Genomic DNA, 23,330 nt, shown 5'->3' with positions numbered 1-23,330 from the left:
TTCCTGCACTGGTACAGCTGGGGTGTTTGCTACAGAAACCCTACTATAGTTTATATAAATACCCCGCTGTGTAGCCCCGGGGGCAGCCGTTCCTGCACTGGTACAGCTGGGGTGTTTGCTACAGAAACCCTACTATAGTTTATATAAATACCCCGCTGTGTAGCCCCGGGGGCAGCCGTTCCTGCACTGGTACAGCTGGGGTGTTTGCTACAGAAACCCTACTATAGTTTATATAAATACCCCGCTGTGTAGCCCCGGGGGCAGCCATTCCTGCACTGGTACAGCTGGGGTGTTTGCTACAGAAACCCTACTATAGTTCATATAAATACCCCGCTGTGTAGCCCCGGGGGCAGCCATTCCTGCACTGGTACAGCTGGGGTGTTTGCTACAGAAACCCTACTATAGTTTATATAAATAACACACTGTGTAGCCCTGGGGGCAGCCATTCCTGCACTGGTACAGCTGGGGTGTTTGCTACAGAAACCCTACTATAGTTTATATAAATACCCCGCTGTGTAGCCCCGGGGGCAGCCATTCCTGCACTGGTACAGCTGGGGTGTTTGCTACAGAAACCCTACTATAGTTTATATAAATACCCCGCTGTGTAGCCCCGGGGGCAGCCATTCCTGCACTGGTACAGCTGGGGTGTTTGCTACAGAAACCTTACTATAGTTTATATAAATACCCTGCTGTTTAGCCCTGGAGGCAGCCATTTTAAGCTGGAACAAGGCACAGGTTATATAGCAGATAACAGATAAGCTCTATTTATCGGTTATCTGCTAAGTAACCTGTGAATTTTCTCCTTAGAATGGCTGTCCCCCAGGGCTACACAGCAGCTTTGTTTATATAAACTATAGTAAGGATTTGAAGCAAACAGACAACGTTTACCAGTGCAGGGCAATACAGCATTAATATATTAAATTACTTTTATACATTTTTTTGGTGTTACTGTTCCTTTAAGTGAGCATTAATGTTCTCTGAGATAAATGTCCAGAACCCAGTTATGGCAGGAAGGGCTCAGGCCGGATCATAGTTCAAAGAAAGAAGTTCCATTTTAGATTAAAGCCCAAAATAAAAACCATGAGACTCGTGGAAGCTTAGGAAATAAATAAATTATATATTAATCTTTTCTTTCCCAGGAATGACAAAAAATATACATACAGGAAATACATTGTGCAATACACTGTACAGAAACAAATATTTACACCCTTCAGAACAAAAAAAAAAAATATATAAGAAAGCACTCTCTTTCCAAGGCTCGGGCAGGACGGATTCGTTTCAATACTGCAGAAAAAGGGATACTTGCATACAAAGAGCAGAGGCGGGATTTCGGAGAAGGCGTGTCCCAAATCATCCATTCAGAACCAACGATTGTAAAACCTGAGATTTTTCGAGGAAAAAAAAAATATACGCGACGATAGCTCAGTTCTGCACCGGGAAGCAATTAAGGCAGCAGTAGTAACAGGCACGGTTTAACCTCGTTAGGTGCTGATCCGCGGGACAGCGTTCCGATGACATCACAAACGTTCAGACTCGAAGCCCTAGAACCATTCAGTCTATCCAAATCCCAAACAAAAACAAAAAAAGTCGCTTCTGCCGTCATACCCTGTTCCATGAGTACGGTGAATAGAAGGAAGCTGAAGAATTGACAACTCTGTGCAACAAACATACAAACGCAGGAGAGAGGGGGGGGGAAAAAGTGCAGGCGGAGGGCGGGGGCAACAGTGGAACCGCTGCAAAAGAATGATGGTAGAACCAGGCACTTGTGGGTAATTAGTGGCCTTTGTCACTTTGCTACATCCTATCAGGAAGGCAGTGCCAAATATGGCTACCCGAAAAAAGGTAGTAAACATTCTCCGACAACCTGAGCAGATTGGGACGTCCACAAGTCTATATAGAAAACAAAAAAAGCTGCAAGTTCTGCTCCCCCACCGGGTCCCTCCCGTTCAGAGTTTGGTTCTTTTTAGTGTTTTTTTTTTTTCTTCAAGATATTGTGCTTTTAAAACAAAACAAAAGACAGATATAACCCCAGCCAGGATTGTAGGTAAGTCCTTCACAGTCCCCCCTAGTGCAGTTTCGCCATTGTGTTTCCGTATTCCTTCGTGTAAGATCTCTCGTTTCCGAGGGGAATTGTCACATTACTAGTGTGCAATAGAGCATAAAACATGGCACAGTAAAAAAAAAAGAAAAAATTAAACTTAAATAGAATTATCTCAGACACAAAAAAAAAGTGAAGTCCACGGGCGATTTGTAGGTTGAGTCTTAGGAATCGCCGAGGACGAATCAACGTTTGGGCTGCGTGGGTTGGACTTAGTGACAACTAATGTACAAAAAAAAAAAAGTGTGTTTTGGTTTCGTCGTTATTTGTATTGTCCCTGAAACAGTAAGCAGCAACATTTGGCGACAGGCACACGAGTGGTCAAGTTGTTCAAGCAATGTCATCTTCCAAGCTCACCATCTGCCTCTGTGAATGGGAAACACAGAAACACGTTAGTGACCAGTACAGACCGATCTTAGCATTAGCATTCATTTCAATTATATAGAGAAAAACACACAACAGGGGGGCTGGTCCCAAAAACACAGCACTTTGTATACATGGGTATAGGCCCCCTCTGTTAAATTGAACAATTTCATTTAAAGCTGCTCTTCTGAGCAATTGACATTCTTTTAGTTATGATATTACCATTTTTACACTACTACTATCATGGATTTTGCAACTGGAGCACCCCCTGCTGTTCTGTCTGATGGACTAGCTGTCAGATAATTAAAGGGGTGGCTCACTTTCACTATGTTATAGAATGGACTGTTATTACCAACTTTTTCAGTTGGTCTTCATTTTTTATTTTGTATGCTTTTTGAATTGTTCTCCTCTTCTGACCAAAAACTGTTGCCCTGTGAGTCTACAATTGTATTGTTTTTGTTATTTTTCATTGCTTATCTTTTTATTTAGGCCCTCCTCTACTGATTTCTCTGTCTCTATTTTAAACCACTGCCTGGTTCCTAGGTTGAATTGAACCATAGCAACCAGAGAGCTGTGGAAATTCCAAACCGAAGAGCTGCTAAACAAATAAAAGCTACTGGGGGTATCCACCTTATCTTGCTTATCTGGTGGTATGTATTATATGTGGTTGTATTTTCAACATAAGAGCAATATTGTGCTGTGTTGTTATCATTTAACACCTTATGAAGATATTTTTATTGTGATAATACCACTGGTGTGTATTGCTTTATTTGAGTGCAAGCCCTACTTCTCTATTTAGTTTGATGTACCTGGGGGTGGGGAGGGGGAAGTATATTTGGGCTTTATTGCACCTTATTCTACCTTATTAGTTTTCATTTTCCATCTAGCAGTGTGCTCTCCATTGATTAAAAAAAACCTACTACTCAGTGCCATTGCTCTTATCCTATTGATCAACAGAATTTTGCATAAAAGTATCAAGAGACGCCTCCTGCTTCAGTAATGTAAGCTTCTGCCCCCCCCCCCCCCAGCAGACAGCATTCCTGTAACACATTCATGATATTGGCAGTGTTAAACTGCTAATATCACAAAAGCTAAAATAGAAAAAGCCCATCGTTGTTTGGGTGGGTATATATTTCCCCTTAAAGAGCATTAAAGGACCATTGAGCCTTAGCTGAATGTTCAAGGGAACAAACAAAACCAAATTTGCGCCTTCATTGAATGGATACATTAGAAGTGGGATTATGCTCACCGAAGGGTAGGTGTATCCATCCTGACTTCTGCCGATGTGAATCTGGTCTTCCTCGGTTGTTTTTTGGTACACGGGATTATCAAAGTTTATGCTGTTTGTATTTTTTAATCTCCAGTTCTTCCAGAGGAGGAATCCCCCGAAGGCAACAAGGCAAAGTATCACTAGAATGAGAAAAGCATTAAAAAGTTAGACCAATTGCAATATTTTGCCTTTAGAAACAACACTACCCTGTCCTTGTTTCAATGTTCTGTATAAAGGCTGACATGATAAAGGCTTACAGAAGTCAAGTTTTGGGTTCTATTAGAACCTGCCATGGTGCCAAGCATAGTCAGTGTAAAGTAGGAGTTACTGTAACTGGATAGATTTAAGTGGGCCGAAAAAGGAGGCTCTGGACATGGCAGCCAACACCTCCACTAGTAGCCAAACGCTCACAAGACAAATGTGTTGGGACGACATTATGGTCCCGGCCAAATGGCAGGTATGTTTAGCAGCGAAGGTTTCAGGTGACATTCAATAGCCTCACTGCCACCCGACATCGTGACAAAACTACACAGTACAAATAAGTCATCTATACCCAAGTACATTCATCGCAGAGAAGCTCATGGATTAAGTGAGGAACTCACCAATAGGGAGCACAATGTAGAGAGCAGTGGGATGGGATCGGGCACTTTCAACTACTCCTTCATTAGCAAATTTATTTCCAGCTACAGGAAGGGAAAAAATGCAGTTAGCAAAACATGTTACATAAACATAAGTCAATATCAGGTGAGAATACATAACTGCACCCCCCACCGTCCCCACCGACTGTGCATACCTAGTTGTGAATGAGTCACAGGCTCCCATGTGGTACGATCAGGGACTCTTTCTGTAACCATTCTCTGGGTTGTTTTAGGGGATTCTGTGGTAGGCCTTGGTGGTGCTACAGTGGTGCTGGCCATTTTTGGTCTCTGTGGAGCAACAGTTGAGGTAGTTGAAGTAATCTTAGCCAGTGTTGTGCTCCTAGTAGTGGGACGTGTTGTTGTAGTGGTTGTGACTGGTGCTGAAGTGGTGGTTGTGGTAGAGGTCTCTGGTAACACTGGTTCTGGAAAGTAAGGACACAATAAATCAGAATAGGTTTCTTTTGAATAGCCAGCACAAAAAAGTTAGCCAACCTGGAACACAGAGAACCGTTCCGAGAGATCTGAAGCAAGGGGCCTACCTTTCACGCAGCTCCTCATGTCTGCCCCCAGGTGCATCCCATCTGGACAAGCACAGGTGAATTTGGGAGAACGTGAGGTAATGAGCGGTGCTGGAAGGCACAGGTACTCGCAGCCGCCATTGCCAAGGTGGTGAGATTCACACCAATTTTCAGCTGTGGCAGAAAAAAAATTGATGAGTTTAAATTCATTGGACACAGAAGAGAGAGTACAAGGTAACACTGCTGGACTTATAACTATAGAAAGGTAAGTAAGGAGCCACATAGTGGGGCAATCATTTTCTACCATACATTTATACCCCTATATAAAACACGGTGCTAATGTGCCCCAGCAGGCCCCTTGGGAGAACAGGTCCCCCTGCCCCTCCCGCCACTATGTGCGCCTCTTATGTGGAAGCACTGACAGACCATCTCACTATTCAGAGTGCACTCAATTCCCCTGGACTGAAAAAACAGGAGCAACATGGCAGAAGGCAGCTCTAATCATCCTATTTAAGAACATCTGTTGGGCCCTAAAACCTAATGGGTGAATTTCAGCAATAAAACCATCTAATTGCAGACAATTAAAGCTGTAAGGGTGGCTCATACCTTTCGGTTGCCTCAGGTTGTGGTACAAGACAATGTCCTCTGGAGACAAGAGATCTTCTGCTACTTTCGTGATATTGCTGCCAGTCAGTCTGTTTGCGCTAAAGATGGCCTCATTTTCAATGTCAGTCCAGAATACAAGATCCTAAAAGAAAGAGGGGTCGTCGTCAGCACATGTACTTCATGAGATTACACATGGTACCTCCATCCCATAATTATCTGATGCCAATCTGCTCATAAGATAACAGCCTATGCTGCCCCACACTATTTTTTATTATTTGTGTGCTGGGCAAAGCCTGGGTATCATTATCAGCTTACCTCAAAGACGGTGAGCCCAAAAGGATGAGCCAGGTGGGTCTCGTCTGATATGACCGTTATTCTGTTCTGCCCAGTGACATCAATACAGGACAGAGAGTGAAGCTTAGAGTCCACCCAGTATAGCCGTTGGTTGGTTAAGTCTAAATATACAACACAAGGGAGAATGTCATCATGAAAATTGAAATTGTTACAATAGGAAGACCAGCTTATGGAACAGTAAGTATGCGGAGTAATCCGCAGGTAAAAGATTGCTCACCTAATGTGATGCCGTTGGGCCATTCAATGTTCTCTGTAACCAAGGGGTATCTGTCAACTCCATTCAAGCCTCCTTTCTCAATCTTGGCTGGGAGGCCCCAGTCAGTCCAGTACATAAACCTGTAATTAAAAAAAAAAAAAAAAAAACATTTAAGGCTGCAGCAGGTAACAATGTATAGGTTTATATACAACACAGAGCTAACGGGATCTCTGACACACTTACACGGCATCATAAACATCGCCAAAAGGGATCACTTCTCTCACTAACACTGTATTCATAGCCTTCATTTTATTTTGTATACAACCAAGACTAAGCCCTATTACTGGCCCCTATGAGCATCATGCCGTCCTTCTAATTCCCAGTTCTGTTGCAGTGTAATATAACACAAGTAATTTCCACCTGACTTACCCTTGAGAAGGATCCACCACAATGTCCCTTGGCTTTGCCAGATCGTCACTGAAAAGAGTTTTCCTTTTTGATCCCTCTGTGTTGGCCACAGAAATGGTGCTGAACTTAGAGTCTGTCCAATAGATGTTCCCGTGGATCCAGTCCACTGCAATGCCATCAGGAGCCTGGATTTGGCTGCTAATCACAGTTTCGTGGTGGGACGTGTTGTCTGCCTTATCCATCGATGCACTAATTATGGTTGGGAAGAAATGACATATTAGACCTTTGTAAATGTAATAAGCTCACTTAAAGGGGTGGCTCACTTTCAGGTTAGCTTTTAGTATGTTATAGTCTATTTGTAGAATCTTTTCAATTGGTCTCCATTTTTAATTATTTGATTTCCTATTCACCTTTCCAGCTTTCAAATGGTCACTTTCTTTTTGTTACTTTCTATTACTAATCTTCCTATACAGGCCCTCCACTATTCATAGCCCTGTCTCTCTTTCAAACCACTGCCTGGTTGCTAGGTTAAACTGGACCCTAGCAACCAGGCTACAGCTGAAATTCCAAACTAGAGAGCTGCTAAATAAAAACCTAATTAATTCCAAAACCGCAAATATGAAGACCAACTGCAAACTGTCTCAGTATAGCACTCTCTGCATCATACTAAAAGTTAATTTAAAAGGTGAACAACATATGCAGTATTTAGAGGGTACATGACTGGGCATTCTTTACCATGCAAGAGGTTGATCTGAGAGGGCATCCACCCTTCATATAGGAGAACTAGTTTGGGGTGTAAAGCAGCAACGCCAGTCTCGCCATTACCTGTATATTTTCCTCTGAGTCAGGTCAGACCAATAGATTTTGTTGCTGGCAATCTCCATATCCAAAGCCACCACATTCTTAAGGCGAGGGATAAAGCTTGTGTATTCGCTCCGATCCAGCGTCATCTTCCTCACCTCGTGCCGGTTTGTGAAGAACAGGTAAGCCACAGTTCCTACACGTGCACAGGAATGAAACAACAGATCAGACCATGGGATATTTTGACAGATGACAAGCACAAAGAAGCTCTAAAGCCCACAGGCAGGCTTGGCATTGTACTTACCGATGGATTTGCAGGATGCAGTCACTGGGTCCATCTGATAACCTTCTCTGCATTCACACTTGTAGCCTCCATCAAGATTGATGCAAATCTGACTGCAGGTATTGGGGTTCTCACATTCATTAATATCTGGATAAAAGAAAAGAAGGGAAAGAAAACATTAGACTGGATTTGAAGTACTCTGAGTACCTTTGATGCTACAAAGATCCAAAAAAAAAAAACTCTGATGCTAAAAAGTTCCAAAAAAAGCTAAAATTACCTTCACAGCGTTTCTTGTCCACAAGTCTGTACCCTTCGTTGCACAAACACTCATATCCTATTTTAAGATCATTGCAGATGTGGGCGCAGCCGCCGTTGTTTCGCATGCACTCGTTTTCACCTGAAGAGAAAGGGTTGGTGTTAAATATCATGATTAAGGAACGAGGCAAGTGCCGTGATTAGTCCTTATGTGACACAGGTTGATACTCACCACACTCCTTGATGGGTTCATCTGACCAGTCCCTGCAATCTCTTTTCTTGTTGCAGACTTTGTCCATTGTGATACACTCCCCAGAGCGGCATTTGAATACATCAGGGCCTTCACATTTTGTCACTGTTTGTAGAAAAACAAAATAGACACCTTATTATTAAAGATCACGTGTGACCATACATATATGCCATATGTAGGTAAGAATCAATCATTTTCAGCTTGGCAGTTCGGACATAAACTCTATGAACCTTATGGCAAATACAGTAATGACCATGAACACTTCTACAGTACTGGTTTGTTAAACAATGTCCATTAAAGGAACAGCAGTTTTACAAACAAAATGGGCCACATGCTATATTTTTTTCAGTCTGGGCAAATGAGATGCTCACCATTAACACAACCCTCCTCATCGCTAAGATCTTTGCAGTCATATTCTCGGTCACACTGGCGGCTGCCATGAATGCACGTCCCATCGTTACACTGGAACTCATCCGGGCGGCAAGTGGGTTTCACTGAAGAGAGATAGAGATAGGAGTGAATAACAAAGTGGTTATCTTACCCTAGATGCACACAGCACCGTGCCACTGTATCTTTGCAGGAGGGTAGAGGTGTTTTAGGGTTCCCGACAGCTCACTAAAAGTGTAGGGACCTGTGGCAGCTCTACTGCCAGGACAAAGACGTATATACGGGAACAAGAAGGACGCAACCACAGAGGCAGTTCAAACTTGTTCAATTTATTGTTACGCGCTCATAGCTTTTATAACCTTCTGAGTAAGTGCAAATACATAGGAGTGTATTATAACAAATAGAAAGACCACTGTAGTTTCAAGAATGGCCTTCAAGGATTGCTTGTGCCGAACAGGAATATAACCGATAAGATAATTAATATGTATTTCATAATGTGCAAGCCGTGCAGAGTCACTATTTGAGAGAAACCAACTTATTATGGGATGTCAAGTCTTCCAGTCTGCAGTTACAAAATGGAGATACATTTTAAAATGGAGTATAATATTCTAAGCCTCAGAGTATATGAATATATGATAATATGTCAAACCTCACAGGGTGATACCTACCACAGTCCTTCTCATCGGATTTATCCTTGCAGTCGTATCCCCCATCGCATTTCCAGGACATGTGTATGCATTCTCCACTCCCACAGTGGAACTCAAGGGGAGAGCAGGGCTTGTCAGTCTTGATGGGTTCCCTCCCCTCGCAGTGCTGTTCATCTGAACCATCTTCGCAGTCGGGGTCCCCGTCACAGGCCCACAATTTAGGGATGCAAATGCCTTTATCTTTACACTGAAACATGGCTGGGTTGCAAGTGGGGGCTGGACAATAACTCTCATCGCTACCGTCATCACAGTCCAGGTCTTCATCGCAAACAAAGTCAAGGGAGATGCATTTCCCACTTCGGCATGTAAACTGGTCATCAGCACACACCTTACGAGCTAAAGGATGAAAGGATTAAATAATAATTATTAAAGTTCAGGGCAGAAACAAAAAAGGAGGGACAGTCAGACAAAGATGGGCCAAAAGACCTGCCAACTTGTCCCCTCCAGACTGAGCCAGCTGCTTATTGGGGGGCCCTCCTGACAGCCTGCCTGACCCATATATTGCTGATTTAAAAATCCCCTTGGGTTAAGGTTGCATTATAATGGTGGTCTAAGGAGATGCCTTCCATGACTAGTAGGTCTCCTTAGGCTTTCATTATGAACCAATTGTTGTCCCGGTGCCAAACTTCTCATTTGACGAGGTTGTCAAATGAGGGGGTCGGCCTGGGACAACAATTAATTCATAATGGATCTAAATGTGTGCCCAGCTTTAATTCTGCTTAAACATTAATACTTACTACAGTCATTCTCATCAGAACCATTTTCACAGTCTGTCTGGCCATCACATTTCCATAACAGGGGAATACAACGGTTAAGCCTTCCGCCACAACTGAAATGGTCAGCACCGCATGTTACCACCTCTGTAGACAAGAGGAATCATTATTAAAATTCAAAATACAGAATTTTTTTTTGCCAGTAATGTGTCTCACTGAGATATTTTCAATGTACTTACTGCAAGTCTCTGGGGATTCATCGGATCCATCCTTACACTCAGCACTGCCATCACAAATCCACTTGTAGGGGATACACTTCCCATCTCCGCATTGGAATTCACTCCGATCACACTTTCTAACCTCTGAAATGCAGATTCAAGGAATGATGATGAATACCCACAAGTTGTTGTTGTATCAGTTTCTAATTGCCAATATATAAACATTTTATCCAGTATTTGTTAAAAGGAAGTGACCAGTGCACTACCAAGTACTCAGACAGGGATGAGCGGCACACCTTGTGTGAGAGAAAGGCTGGGAGCTAACCCTATGCAATCACATTTTAAAGTTGGTTTATAACCAAGGTACAGGGCAAACAATGCAACAGAAAACAGTGTTGTGTGCTCTACCCAACTCAGGAAAGCACTAGGGAGCAATCATACCACCGACACTGCATCACATATAGGAAACACCCCACAAAGAGGGAAATTCAGTGCCGATCCCAAGACCCAAAGCACATGACTACTACTTTCAGAAAGCGAATGTGATAGGACACTGAATCAGCTTATTCCAATGGCACGTGAACATCTTGAGTACATTCCATTAAGTGACAATGGACAACTGTGTTCTATATAACCCATTAACTATATGGCTAAAAAAAAACACAACAATACGGCATTGGGTTTGTTCCTAGATGAGGAGACTGTAATCTAACGCCCTAAAAAACAGAAGCAACAGGACCTAGCAAAAATACCTCAGTCAAAGTCTGAGCTACTCATAATTGGCTGACAACCCTCCATTCTGTGAGGAATCCTCCATTTTACATATGATCAAGCAGTGTAGATCCCACTAAGGAACACACCTCTCCCCAAATCCCCATGGTCACACACCCCAACAAGACATTTGGCTTAACGTGGCACATTTTTATTTATGTCTCAAAACACCTATAGCCTATATTGTTATCAGCCGGCGGATCATTCATCTTCTGCGCCATTTGATCAATCAGTGCTCTGTATTTAAACGCTTTATACACAGCTGTCGTCAATAGAAAATCCAAACCCTGGTGTAATGGAGGCTCAGCACACGTGTCACATACCAGGAAACCGCCCTCTGCCAGAACTACCTCAGTCACACACAGCGACAAAGGCATTTTCCACTAGTAACTGCACAAACATTTACGTCCTTCCTTGTATGTGGAGCCGAGTTACTATTTTGAGCCCCTCATTTCTCCACTTTATTCTTCCTTATTGGATTAGAACACTACAAGTAAGCACAAGCAGCATGATGGCCTTTAGGTGAAACAGGGCACAGTTAGCCTAAAAAACCCTCACAAAAAGAACTTCAGTAGGTTTCTAATGGTCTTTTTGTTATTAATTTAAGGGAAAAGTGACCTTAGTGGCATCAAGTCAAGGGAATCGTTGCTTTAGCAGTTATTTGTTGAGAATGATGCAGAAAAACGTTGACTTTGCTTCAGAATGAAGCCATTTTAAGCCATGGGCCGTTAAAAATCATCCCCCTGAGACGATATAACCGTTAAGTGTTCCTCTCCGACTTCAAGGTTTACATTTAAACTTGAAGGTGAAGTAAAAGTAGTTTTCCATGAAGATATCAGGCGGCAGAATGACTCAGCACAGAGCTACAGTCATCTGCCCTTATGTACTGCAGACACTTTTACCTCACGCGTACGATAATCTTGGGTGCCATGTGCTAACGCAGAGAGTGGACAAGGACACCGTCAAAGTAATTTACGGCGTGAAGTGAGGGGGGGTGCCAACATGCGTCAAATAAGATTTGTAATATAAGGAAATTGGCCATAGCTGGGTTTTATATAATGACACAAGTCTAGGGGTTCACTTCCAGTAACAAAAATACCAATTGCAAAACAGTACACTGCCGTTATTCCCCAGTTATGAGAAAAAATAATGGTCTAATGCTCAAAGCAACTACAGGAAATGGAAGATTTTTTTAAATGAAGAAGCAGGAAACTCTATAGCAATGCTCAAAGTAAGGGTGGGGCTGCCTGGTAAAAGCAAGAAAATACATTAAATAGCAGCATTGGCCAATAAAACAATATTAATGTAAAGCATCCACTAAATCATGTGAAAACAAGGTGTGCCTCAAATATAGCTTATAATAAGTGAAATGACGCATCTTGTGCAATATCGTTTTCAAGAACGGGAGACAGGAAGTACATGCCACCATTTTAGATTTCACAAAGGGCCTAGCAGTTTAGTAAAACTAGTGACTTTCTGCGCTGCTGAGGTATTTACTACGATTTATTACTACTACAATCTTAACAAATGATAAAAGTCCACACTGAACTATTAGTGAAGGTAAACGGTAAATCTGACGCACCTTGTTGCCATGTTTTGACAAATGAGGTTACACTTGCCACAATAAGTGGAACAATGTTAATATAACCCTGCAATCAGTATTGGGCTTGGATACTTTAGAAAAATAAAAAAGCCATGGGAACCAGTAGTGATTTTTACAACAATTAAAGTTCATTTGCACTGCCATCGTTTATTTACCTCATTACGATCAAGTTTAACAACAAATCCGGGGCAAGAATATTTGCATTTTACCTCACACTTATCACAATCCAATCTGACACCCTAATCTGGGGCAGGAATATCTGCCATTTTGCCTTTTTAACTCACTATCAAGTTTGAATTCTAATCTGTGGCAGAAACAATTGCCATTTTGTGTTTTTACCTCACAATCAATTTGACAGCTAACCTGCAACAGAAACAACCACCATCTTGCCTTTAACCTCACTCATTCATGTTTACCCAATCAAGTTCAACAACTAATCTGGGACAGAAACTGCCATCTTGCCTTTTTTACCTCACATTTCGTGAAAAACAACTAGTTCAACACACAGCCTTCATGGGGATTTTTACAACCAGAGTCATAGGGATTTTTCTCAAGCCTATTAATTAAAAAGCAATTTTTTTACCTCAATTGCTCTTTTTAATATTAAGAGGCCACAGTTACATATTATGTTTTTTAATGTACTACAGGTATAGGACCCGTTATCCAGAATGCTTGGGACCAAGGGCATTCCGGATAAGGGGTCTTTCCGTAATTTGGATCTTCATACCTTAAATCTACTAAAAAAAAAAAAAACAATAAAACATTAATTAAACCCAATACGATTGTTCTGCCCCCAATAAGGGGTAATTATATCTTAGTTGGGATCAAGTACAGGTACTGTTTTATTATTACAGAGAAAAGGGAATCATTTAACCATGAAATAAACCCAATAGGGCTGTTCTGCCCCAATAAGGGGTAATTATATCTTAGTTGGGATCATGTACAAGGTAGTGTTTTATTTTTATAGAGAAAAAGGAAATCAATTATAAAATATGAATTATTTGATTAAAATGGAGTCTATGGGAGACGGGCTTTCCGGATATCAGATCCCATACCTGTATTTGAATTATACCTATATTAAATTTGACCACATCGCTATATACCACGTTTTCTACTAGAATGGATGCCACAAACTGATATAAGAGAGGTGGCCAAATGATAGTTCCTATGCACAGGGGGTTTGTATTTTTCAGCCCTATAGACATCATAAAAGTATGACAAACCCCAGACAGCCTTCAGCTGCTGGGGATGGCAATTAGCTCCCTATACCTCCCTAAATGTCCAGTGGTTGCTTCTCCCTCAACGAAGCAGATACAGAGAAAGCTGGGCATTCAGGAGGTAAAGGGAACCCAGTGGGGGCACCGACTGGTAAGAAGTTTTATTATACATTTATGAAAAAAGGTCTTATTTCCAAAGTGTTGGGGTCCCTTAAATGTTGGAGAATCCTCTTAAAAAAGGCATGAACCAAATTTATCGCTATATACCCACCACGTCACCCTTTAATCTGGAAACATATATAGTAACAGGCCCGGACTGGCAATGTGTGGTTTCTAACATGCCAGAAGGGCGGTTTTAAGATGCAATTTATTGGTCCTGTGGGGGAGCTGTTTGGGCCTCTGTGTTGAAATATTTTGTTGCACCTCAGTCCAGACATGTACAGTAAGTTGCATATTGCCTAGCCACATAGAAAGCAGAGCAGTCTGCAACACACTGATAGAGAGGAAGGGGTCCCTGTAAATAAAAAACGACAAGACCCCTCTACCTGAGGGGGGGGGGCATCAGGAAATGTATTCATATAGTCCCTACAGTTGTTTCTGATCTATAATGCTCAGAAAAAGTGGTTTAATGTTGCAGTTTAATAACATCAGGAGGAGGACAAAGTCGATATATTCTAGTTACAAATAAAACTGATTACACTCGGGGCCTCAAAACCAATCCGATACTGCCCAACCCTAAACCCAGGCTTGACAATGGAGCTTACTACAAACAAGGAGTGGCCCCAAAGCCACATCATACACATATCATAAGCGCAGAGCCACGCCCTCGCCTCATGCTGGAAGGCACCGCCCATCTACACATTTATGGCCACAGCTAACCGGCGGCAGCCAATGGGCTGCTTCCCTTCACTGACAGCAACCGTGGGCGGAACCTTTCACACGCTGGTGGGCGGATACCTCTAACCACATCAAGCCCTCTCGCCCCTCCCCTCAGTCACGTCCTTCCCTCGTAATGATTGGTGGAGAGGGTGGAGGCTCGCAATCGGCAGATTTTACGTCAGCCAATCGGCGGGCGGTACACTCATTCACAATCCCAAACCAACAGGAGGTGGGCGTGGCGAGTAGAAGCGGGCGTTTTCCGCATGTGTGAGAGGAAACACCGGTTGTAAATGTCATTGCGATAACGCTAATTACCGGGCTGACGGGCAGGGCTCCTACTATGGGAGTCCGCTAGATATATTAGCATGCTCTGACGGGGGCATAGGCGCTGAGGTAACAAAAATCATATAACTATATGAGAGAAAGGGTAGTTGCAATAAAATGGGATTATTGTTAATAGTAACTACAGCTATCAGGGAGGGCAGCTTTAAATAGAAGCCCCAGCCTCCCTGCACTGACAGGGCTCCCCTTGCCCCGGACTGACCTCTGCGCATCAGTAATACTGCAATACACTTCCATTTGGGTTGGTTGCTACGGGCAACCAAGGGCCTGCACTTTTGCATCAACACCAGTAAGTGCCCCCCCAACTTCAACCCCAATACCATCAAGGCTGGGGGTCATTTCCCAGTAGTAACTACATTATAAACAAGCCCCACAGCATGCATTGCATTGGCACAAATGCTTTATCCCATAGACATATGTAGATATACATTCCCCAGAATGGGCAGGCATCCCAGTGCCACCATGAACCCCTGGCTGGCACTTACCTGAGATGGCAGACACATGGCACAAGCCAAGGAGCAGCAGGAAGGATGCTGGCAGTAGTGCAGGCTTCATCATGAAGGCTTCAGATCCTCCCTGTAATGTGAATGGGGCCCCCCTTCTATCCTAGGAGCAGGGGATACTGCTTAGGTGCTTGCACAGCTGGTCCTGCTGGAAGAGTGTTTGGGGCAGCCCTGAGTGAGTTTCAATTAATTGCCCCCTTTTTTTTTTCCTCTAACTGCCACCCCCATGAGGGAGGGGCCTCCAGTGGTGTGATTTTTAAACCTCGTTGCATCTCAGTAGCAGGGAGGGGCTACTAAAACGCACCATTTGACATGGCAGGGTAGTCCTTCCCTGTAGGGGCAATGCTATTGGCTGAGAGTCACACGTCCCCACCCAGGGGGTGAGTCACATTGCAGCTCTGACCCCTTGTATCATACGGCATAACTGGAATACCTCTGCACTGCATTCCTACTGGGGGGGGGGGACCAAATAAACATAAACATTGGGGGGAAATCATCTCAGCATTTTCTATTTATACTGATTGCAACTGCTATTGGACTACAATTCCCAGCGTCCCCCAAATCTGAGAAGCACAGATTGGGCATAATGGCTTTTATAGCCTCAGTGTTGTATGTATGTATGTATGTATATCTTTATTTATAAAGTGCTACTTATGTACGCAGCGCTGTACAGTAGAATCCATTAATACAAACAGGGGGTTAAAGATAATGGATAAATACAAAGTACACCAATAAATACAAATAAATACAAGGTACAGTTGCAATAAGAGTCAGAAACACAAGATGAAGGAGGTCCCTGCCCCGTAGAGCTTACAATCTATATGGGAGGGGTAACTAACAGACACAAATGGGCAAATATAAGTGCTGTAGGTCACAGTGGGTGACATTACAGTATAAGTGCCAGTTCCCAGATCAGGTGCTGGGTGAGTGCTCCAAAGGGTAGTCTTTAAGTTTAGTTTTAGTGTTGTGATCATTCAGTGCTTATGAATTATTAAGAAGCATTAAGCCATAGGCAGCAGCAATTATGCAATCATGTTATAATATATCATAAACTATTATGCAAGTCTGCACTGAACTATCCGGCTTTAAAGGGGAAGTCATGCCTCCAGAAATAGGCAGCTTTGACTACAATACAACTGCAACTCCAGGCGTATGTATGTATTATTATTATTAACATTTATTTATAAAGCGCCGACATATCCCGCAGCGCTGTACAATAAGTGGGTTTCATACATTGGACATACAGAGTAACATATAAAGCAATCAGTAACCGATACAAGAGCTGAAGAGAGCCCTGCCCAAAAGAGCTTATAATCTACAAGGATATCTTTATTTATAAAGTGCTACTTATGTACGCAGTGCTGTACAGTAGAATACATTAATACAAACGGGGTTATTAAGATAATAATAGATAAATACACAGTATAACAATAAATACAAGATACAGTTGCAATAAGAGTCAAAGACACAAGAGGATGGAGGTCCCTGCCCCGTAGAGCTTACAATCTATATGGGAGGGTAACTTACAGACACAAGTAGGCAAATGCGGTATAAGTGCTGTAGGTCACAGTGGGTGACAGTACAATATAAGTGCCAGTTCCCAGATCAGGGGCTGTGCGAGTGCTCCAAGAGGTAGTCTTGCAAATTATCACTGTAAATTTGTAAACACGATAGTCACTGCAAATTATCAGATGCATTTTAAGGTTTTGAGACAAGTTGCAGTTAACATTTCTTTCCAGAGGAGGCTTTGTTATTACAGAAAGCCATCTGCACTTAAATCATAATTAGCATTAGCCCCTAGGGGGCCCAATTACTAGTGACCAGAGCCCTAATACTATGGGGTCCAAATGGAAAAAATGCTCCTTGCATGTATAGCCGCACCCCTGATGTGCACTGGCCATTCCCCAATGATGCCAATCCCTGCCCACTCCCACCAAGCCTATTCCCTATCCCTTTTGGAATCATCCTTTTCTATCTTGGACTTCCTTCTGCCATGGGGCCACCAGAGCTGTCAACTCTAAGGGTGAAGACACATGGAGCTACTAGTAGCAGCTACTTGTAGTGGCTACTAAAATAGACAATGCTGACCATTTACTGATAATTGTCTCAATGTGTGTTTTAGCAGAGGCAATTGGTGGGCGGGAGATAGTGCAGAACAAATTTGCTGCTATACCTGGAAGTGACGTCATTCATATGAGCAAATGCTGAATTGAAGGCAAAAAATCGTGCCTAAAATCTTATGCAAACTTAGGGCAGTTTAAAAGTAAATGGGAGAAAACTATCTGATGACAAGAGGCAGGGGGAGAGAAGTCAAATTCTGGTATCTCCTGCAAAAATAGGGGGGGTTGACAGCTCTGGACCACTGACTGTAGTACCCAGGGTTGGACTGGGCCAGTCCAAGCAAGCAGATATTTTTAAGGATTCACTAAAATATTGAGGGAATTGCTTTAAGTGCCTGGAGACTGGTAGATGGACCTTTAAAATGGGTAACTCCTAGGATAATTGGAAGGGTTGACAGCTCTCTACTGGCAGTACCCCCTGTACCTCCCAAATGGTGGCCCTGTGTGCACCCTGCAGCGGAACACTGCGCATGTGCTTTCCCCTGGATTAAGAGGAGGGGCACATTAGAAGTACCAATAAGGTAACGGTAGGCAGATTTCAGTTGCTGATACCCGTGTATGGGCACCCCCCGACGGGCCCACCCTAAAACTGTCCAGATCTCCAAAAAATTACGACTGAACTAGTTTAGGGGTATATTCAACCTTTAGTATAAGGGGTCCAGGTGTCCAAACTTCAAAAAACCCTTAGCTCACAGTAAAACTCCAACAAAAAATACCTCAAAATGAGAAAACAAGGCTGGCACTAGAAAAAACTGGACCAGTTAATCAAAAAGGGGCAAAATAAGGAGCAAATATTCCCATGTATGGTTACCTTAATAAGGGGTTGAGCTTGGGTTATACCTTAAAGGGAAAGTTCACATCTAAATCAACTTTTGTATGTTATATAGTGGCCAATTCTAAGCAGCTTAGCGGTTGGTCTGCATTTTTTATATTTATAGCTAGAAAAGCCTAACAAACACACTGACTATGTTATTATCATTGCTATTCTATTGTCACTGCTATTTAATAGTGCTAATCTTTCTTTTCAGATGTTTTCAAGTAAAGCACAGTGTTAAATACAGTCTGAAATAATCATCAGATGTACGTGAGTACGGTTTCACTGAATAGTAAGTGATTTTCATGGGAAAAAAGCTGTGTTGTAACATGTACACCCAGAAAAAGGCCAGGTCTGTCTGTTTGTGTTGGAAACCCATGCATGTGTTCTTTGGCAGCTGCCCAACAGCATGCCCGGTATACATGCGCAGGGCATAGAAACATTTGTTCTCTGCAGGCCAACCAATATCACACGGCTTGGGCAGAACATGACTCCATGGAGCGAGAGCTACGGAACAATTTATGTCACTGAGCTGCTGTACAAATGGAAGCATACACCGGGGGCTCTAATTCTGTAACCAACACTTGGTTAAAGTTGCTTTAAGGCCAAATTTACCAAATTAAAAGCCCTACAAAAACATTCTTGTCTTTCTTTGTGTTTATAAATGGAGCAGTGGTGGTAGAGGGGGCACCAAGAGATGTAAAAGGCAGGGTTTCGCCATTATTGGTGTGGCTGGGCAAGGCCATAGGTTCTGTTTGTTGGGGTCCAGGTGATCATTAGGTTATAAGTTGGGGCCCCCAGGGTGGAGGACCCTGTTAACTATATGGGGCCACATGATTCCTGATGGTGACCCTGTGCATAAGGCACTGAAGGAGGGCGTGCCAAGGTAAGAAATATAGGGGGCCAATGGACTGCTTCATAAAAGGGATGGTTCCTAATAATCGTAGAGCTGCTACCAGTCTGGGCTGGTAAAGTAAGGTATGTTATTTGCAGCTCAGTAATTGGACATTAGTTCTCCTTTAAATATTATAGTCCACCTTATGGTAATCACTAGATCCACTTACCACTCTGCATGGTGGCATTAAAACCAAGGAACCAAGGAGACCAAGTCCTATAGGATCTTCTCACCTTGCACATGGCTGAAGCCCCTCTGGGCGTACCCAGAACCAATATGAAAGTATTACATAGAGTATGGAAGTTGTTTGGCCCAAATAAATATTCCTTTATAAATATTCATATACTGATTGGCATTTCCAGTGCCTGTGTGGCTACATTACGGTATTTTCAAATAAGGCTTTCAGGACTCCTGTGTCACATGGCTGATTAGTTTCTCTGATTATTAAGTAACTCTGTAATCAAATCTGCATCTTTATTGGTGCCGCAATAACATGTACTTTCCAGAGCCATATACTTACTCTGTGTTTTGTAACAGTCATGTGAAAGATCTGCCCATGCTGGCGTCATCTGGAGAATGCTCTTGTGCTATATATGTATATAGTTTGCCTTGCACAGAAGTATCCAATACAAAATATTGGAGTTATAGGGAGGGGTAATATGGAGCAATAGGAGGAGTTATAGGGAGGGGTTATATGGAGCAATAGGAGGAGTTATAGGGAGGGGTAATATGGAGCAATAGGAGGAGTTATAGGGAGGGGTTATATGGAGCAATAGGAGGAGTTATAGGGAGGGGTGATATGGAGCAATAGGAGGAGTTATAGGGAGGGGTTATATGGAGCAATAGGTGGAGTTATAGGGAGGGGTTATATGGAGCAATAGGAGGAGTTATAGGGAGGGGTTATAAGGAGCAATGGGAGCATTTATACGGAGGGGTTATATGGAGCAATAGGAGGGGTTATAGGGGGGGTTATATGGAGCAATAGGAGGAGTTATAGGGAGGGGTTATATGGAGCAATAGGAGGAGTTATGGGGAGGGGTTATATGGAGCAATAGGAGGAGTCATAGGGAGGGGTATATGGAGCAATAGGAGGAGTTATAGGGAGGGGTTATATGGAGCAATAGGAGGAGTTATAGGGAGGGGATATATGGAGCAATAGGAGGAGTTATAGGGAGGGTTATGTGGAGCAATAGGGGGCGTTATAGGGAGTGTTATATGGAGAAATATGAGGAGTTATAGGGAGGGGTTATAAGGAGCAATGGGAGCAGTTATACGGAGGGGTTATATGGAGCAATAGGAGGGGTTATAGGGAGGGGTTATATGGAGCAATAGGAGGAGTTATAGGGAGGGTTATGTGGAGCAATAGGAGGAGTTATAGGGAGGGGTTATATGGAGCAATAGGAGGAGTTATAGGGAGGGGTAATATGGAGCAATAGGAGGAGTTATGGGGAGGGGTATATGGAGCAATAGGAGGAGTTATAGGGAGGGGTTATATGGAGCAATAGGAGGAGTTATAGGGAGGGGTTATATGGAGCAATAGGAGGAGTTATAGGGAGGGTTATGTGGAGCAATAGGAGGAGTTATAGGGAGGGGTTATATGGAGCAATAGGAGGAGTTATAGGGAGGGGTTATATGGAGCAATAGGAGGAGTTATGGGGAGGGGTATATGGAGCAATAGGAGGAGTTATAGGGAGGGGTTATATGGAGCAATAGGAGGAGTTATAGGGAGGGGATATATGGAGCAATAGGAGGAGTTATAGGGAGGGTTATGTGGAGCAATAGGGGGCGTTATAGGGAGTGTTATATGGAGAAATATGAGGATTTATAGGGAGGCGATAGGAGGGCTTATAGGGGTTATAGTGGTAGGAGGGACCAAAGTAGAATGCTGCATGCCGGGGCCAGGCCCTCTGAAGTTTTTTCTCATGGGGGGGTGCCCAAATTTAGGGACATTACAATAGGGGAAGCTGGGGGCCAGGAGTATATGGGTACCTGTTAAACAGTCCTCCTACATAATGTTATGGGTGACCCTAAAATTACGAGACTGTGGGGCCTAATAACACCTAATTACACCTCTGTTCAGATGTATAAAAAAACGTGGAGCTATTAGACAGGCCAAGGGCTGTCCCTCTAGTTACTTGTTTGACAACACGGCTGTACATGAAGGTCACATACATTTATTTGTTTATTACTGATATCTGCAGGTCTTTACCCTCACAGGAATGGCTTGTTTTCAAACAGAAAATAGGACTTTGGAAACAAGAGCTATACTACATGCAAATGTTTGCAGTAATGTATCTTACCTTGACCTACACATACAGTAGGTAATTACACCAAGAGAACTGTATATTTGTGACAGTACACATTTAATCTGCATCTTTGATGGATCATCATGGACCATAATGGTAATCATATTAACAATAACTGAAGTACTCCATGTAGCAGAAAATAAAACCATTTTGTAAACCTTAGGATTACCAAAATCAACTGTCTGGAATATCATAAAGAAGAAAGAATGCACAGGTGAGCTCTGTATTTGCAAAGGGACAGGTAGGCAAAGGAAGACCTCCACTGCTAATGGCAGAAGAATCCTCACAGTGGTAAAGAAAAATCCTCAAATGACTGTACAACAGATCGGAAATACTCTTCAGGAGGCAGGTGTGACTTTGTCATAGACTACTATCCATATATCCCTATGTACAGGAAAACAGAGGCTACACTGCAAGATGCAAACCACTATGTTAGCCACAAAAATGGGCAGGTTTGCAAAAAGGTTCTTAAAAGAGCCTGCAGTAGTCTGTAAAAAAGGTGTTACGGACAGACGAGACCAAGATTAACCTGGATCAGAGTGATGGCAAGAGGAAAGTGTGGAGACGAAAAGGAACTGCCCAAGGTCAAAAGCTTAGCAGCTCATCTGTGAAACATGGTGGTGGGGGTGTTATGGCTTGGGTGTGGGCATGTATGGCTGCCACAGCTACTGGCACATTTATCTTCATTTATGATATAACTGCTGATGTCAGTTGCACAATGAATTCGAAGGGATATAGAAACCTCTTATCTGCTCAAGTTCCAGTAAATGGAAAACCCTTGAATGGCTGAGCCAGTCATCTGATTTAATTCAAATTGAGCATGCCTTCCATTTGCAAGCCCCCAGAACAATCAGGAATTGAAGGTGGCTGGAGTAAAGGAGATGTCTATGAATCAAAGACTTCAAGTAGTCATTGCAAGCAAGAGAGATGCAACAAAGTACTAAATATGACTGCTTTAATATACCTACCATGACTTTGTCCCAAACATTCTGGTGCCCTGAAATGAGGGGGACTATGTAGGGACCCAAAATGAAAATAGCACGTATGACATTTCTTGGCTGCTAATGCAGCTTCTGCAAGCAAAGCCCCCTGACTTTGTATTATGTGTCATAACAAAGCACAACCACAGCATTATATATTCCCCCACATTATTTAATATATATCATCCCCTAATAATTCCTCCGTCTGCTACCCAATCCACCGTTCTCTTGTGTTCTCTACAGTATATTCATTTCCCCTCTTTTTGTTTATTCTTTTTCTTTTCTTCTGCTCTTCTGTTCTCTATAACCAGGGTCAGACTGTGGGGACCCCACACCCCCTCATAGACCCCCGCTGTGGCCTCCACACCCCTCCAGGGGCCCCTGCCACCCACGCAACACCGTCCCCCCAAGCACGCATATATAATAGTTATCTTGGGCGCAATCAGGGGAGGGGGCTCAGCTGGGTAGCGCCGGTGGGGATCAGGTCTTGGTTGGCGGGTCCCACAGCATTTTCCCCGGTGCCCTGCCAGCCCAGTCCAACCCTGTCTATAACCCTCTCTGATGACTATACATTTTTCATCTGTATAACGCTCATACATCTCTTCTCTACTTTTCTCCCAGCAAGCTTTTCTCCTCTAAATGCTCTTTTTCCTTGGGCTTCTTAACCAATTGGTTTTCTTTTCTTAACTCTTTTCCACCATTTTATACTGCTACTCTCTAGCCTTCACCATTTCTTCTTTCTCTGCTTTCAGTTTTATAGTTTCATTTCCTCCCTCTTCTTCTTTCACCTACTTCAGCCTCTACTGTAATTCAAGCATAACCTGCAGCGCTGCCA

General features: G+C 43.0%; 1 protein-coding gene and 1 long non-coding RNA gene across 2 annotated transcripts; one reads left to right on the top strand and one right to left on the bottom strand.

The window, feature by feature from the left end:
* Positions 1–1,096: 1,096 nt before the first annotated feature.
* On the bottom strand, positions 1,097–15,579 carry ldlr (low density lipoprotein receptor). Its single transcript, XM_002942845.5, has 18 exons — positions 15,363–15,579; positions 10,087–10,209; positions 9,872–9,994; positions 9,096–9,470; positions 8,412–8,534; positions 8,023–8,145; positions 7,813–7,932; positions 7,557–7,682; positions 7,277–7,448; positions 6,473–6,700; positions 6,065–6,183; positions 5,809–5,948; positions 5,494–5,635; positions 4,909–5,061; positions 4,525–4,791; positions 4,334–4,414; positions 3,711–3,871; positions 1,097–2,464 (listed from the first exon to the last, which is right to left on the bottom strand). The coding sequence occupies exons 1-18, from the start codon at positions 15,433–15,435 to the stop codon at positions 2,429–2,431; spliced, it is 2,685 nt and encodes an 894-aa protein (XP_002942891.1). The 5' UTR covers positions 15,436–15,579; the 3' UTR covers positions 1,097–2,428.
* Positions 14,700–18,953, top strand: LOC116409824. Its single transcript, XR_004222110.1, has 2 exons — positions 14,700–14,928; positions 18,529–18,953. It is a non-coding gene; the product is annotated as an uncharacterized LOC116409824 (long non-coding RNA).
* Positions 18,954–23,330: the final 4,377 nt, after the last annotated feature.

The sequence above is a fragment of the Xenopus tropicalis genome, chromosome 3, assembly GCF_000004195.4.
Source record: "Xenopus tropicalis strain Nigerian chromosome 3, UCB_Xtro_10.0, whole genome shotgun sequence".
Taxonomy (NCBI): Eukaryota; Metazoa; Chordata; class Amphibia; order Anura; family Pipidae; genus Xenopus; species Xenopus tropicalis.
The sequence above is the reverse complement of the archived record's forward strand: the minus strand, read 5'-3'. Positions and strand labels throughout refer to the sequence as shown.

Bases quoted from the DNA above. Each gene is read 5' to 3' on its own strand.
- ldlr (XM_002942845.5), bottom strand. From the start codon at position 15,435: ATGATGAAGCCTGCACTACTGCCAGCATCCTTCCTGCTGCTCCTTGGC. The intron at 8,535-9,095 runs GTAGGTATCACC...ATCTCTCTTCAG, and splicing joins ATCCGATGAGAAGGACTGTG to TGAAACCCACTTGCCGCCCG. The intron at 4,792-4,908 runs GTAGGCCCCTTG...CTTACTTTCCAG, and splicing joins CATGAGGAGCTGCGTGAAAG to AACCAGTGTTACCAGAGACC.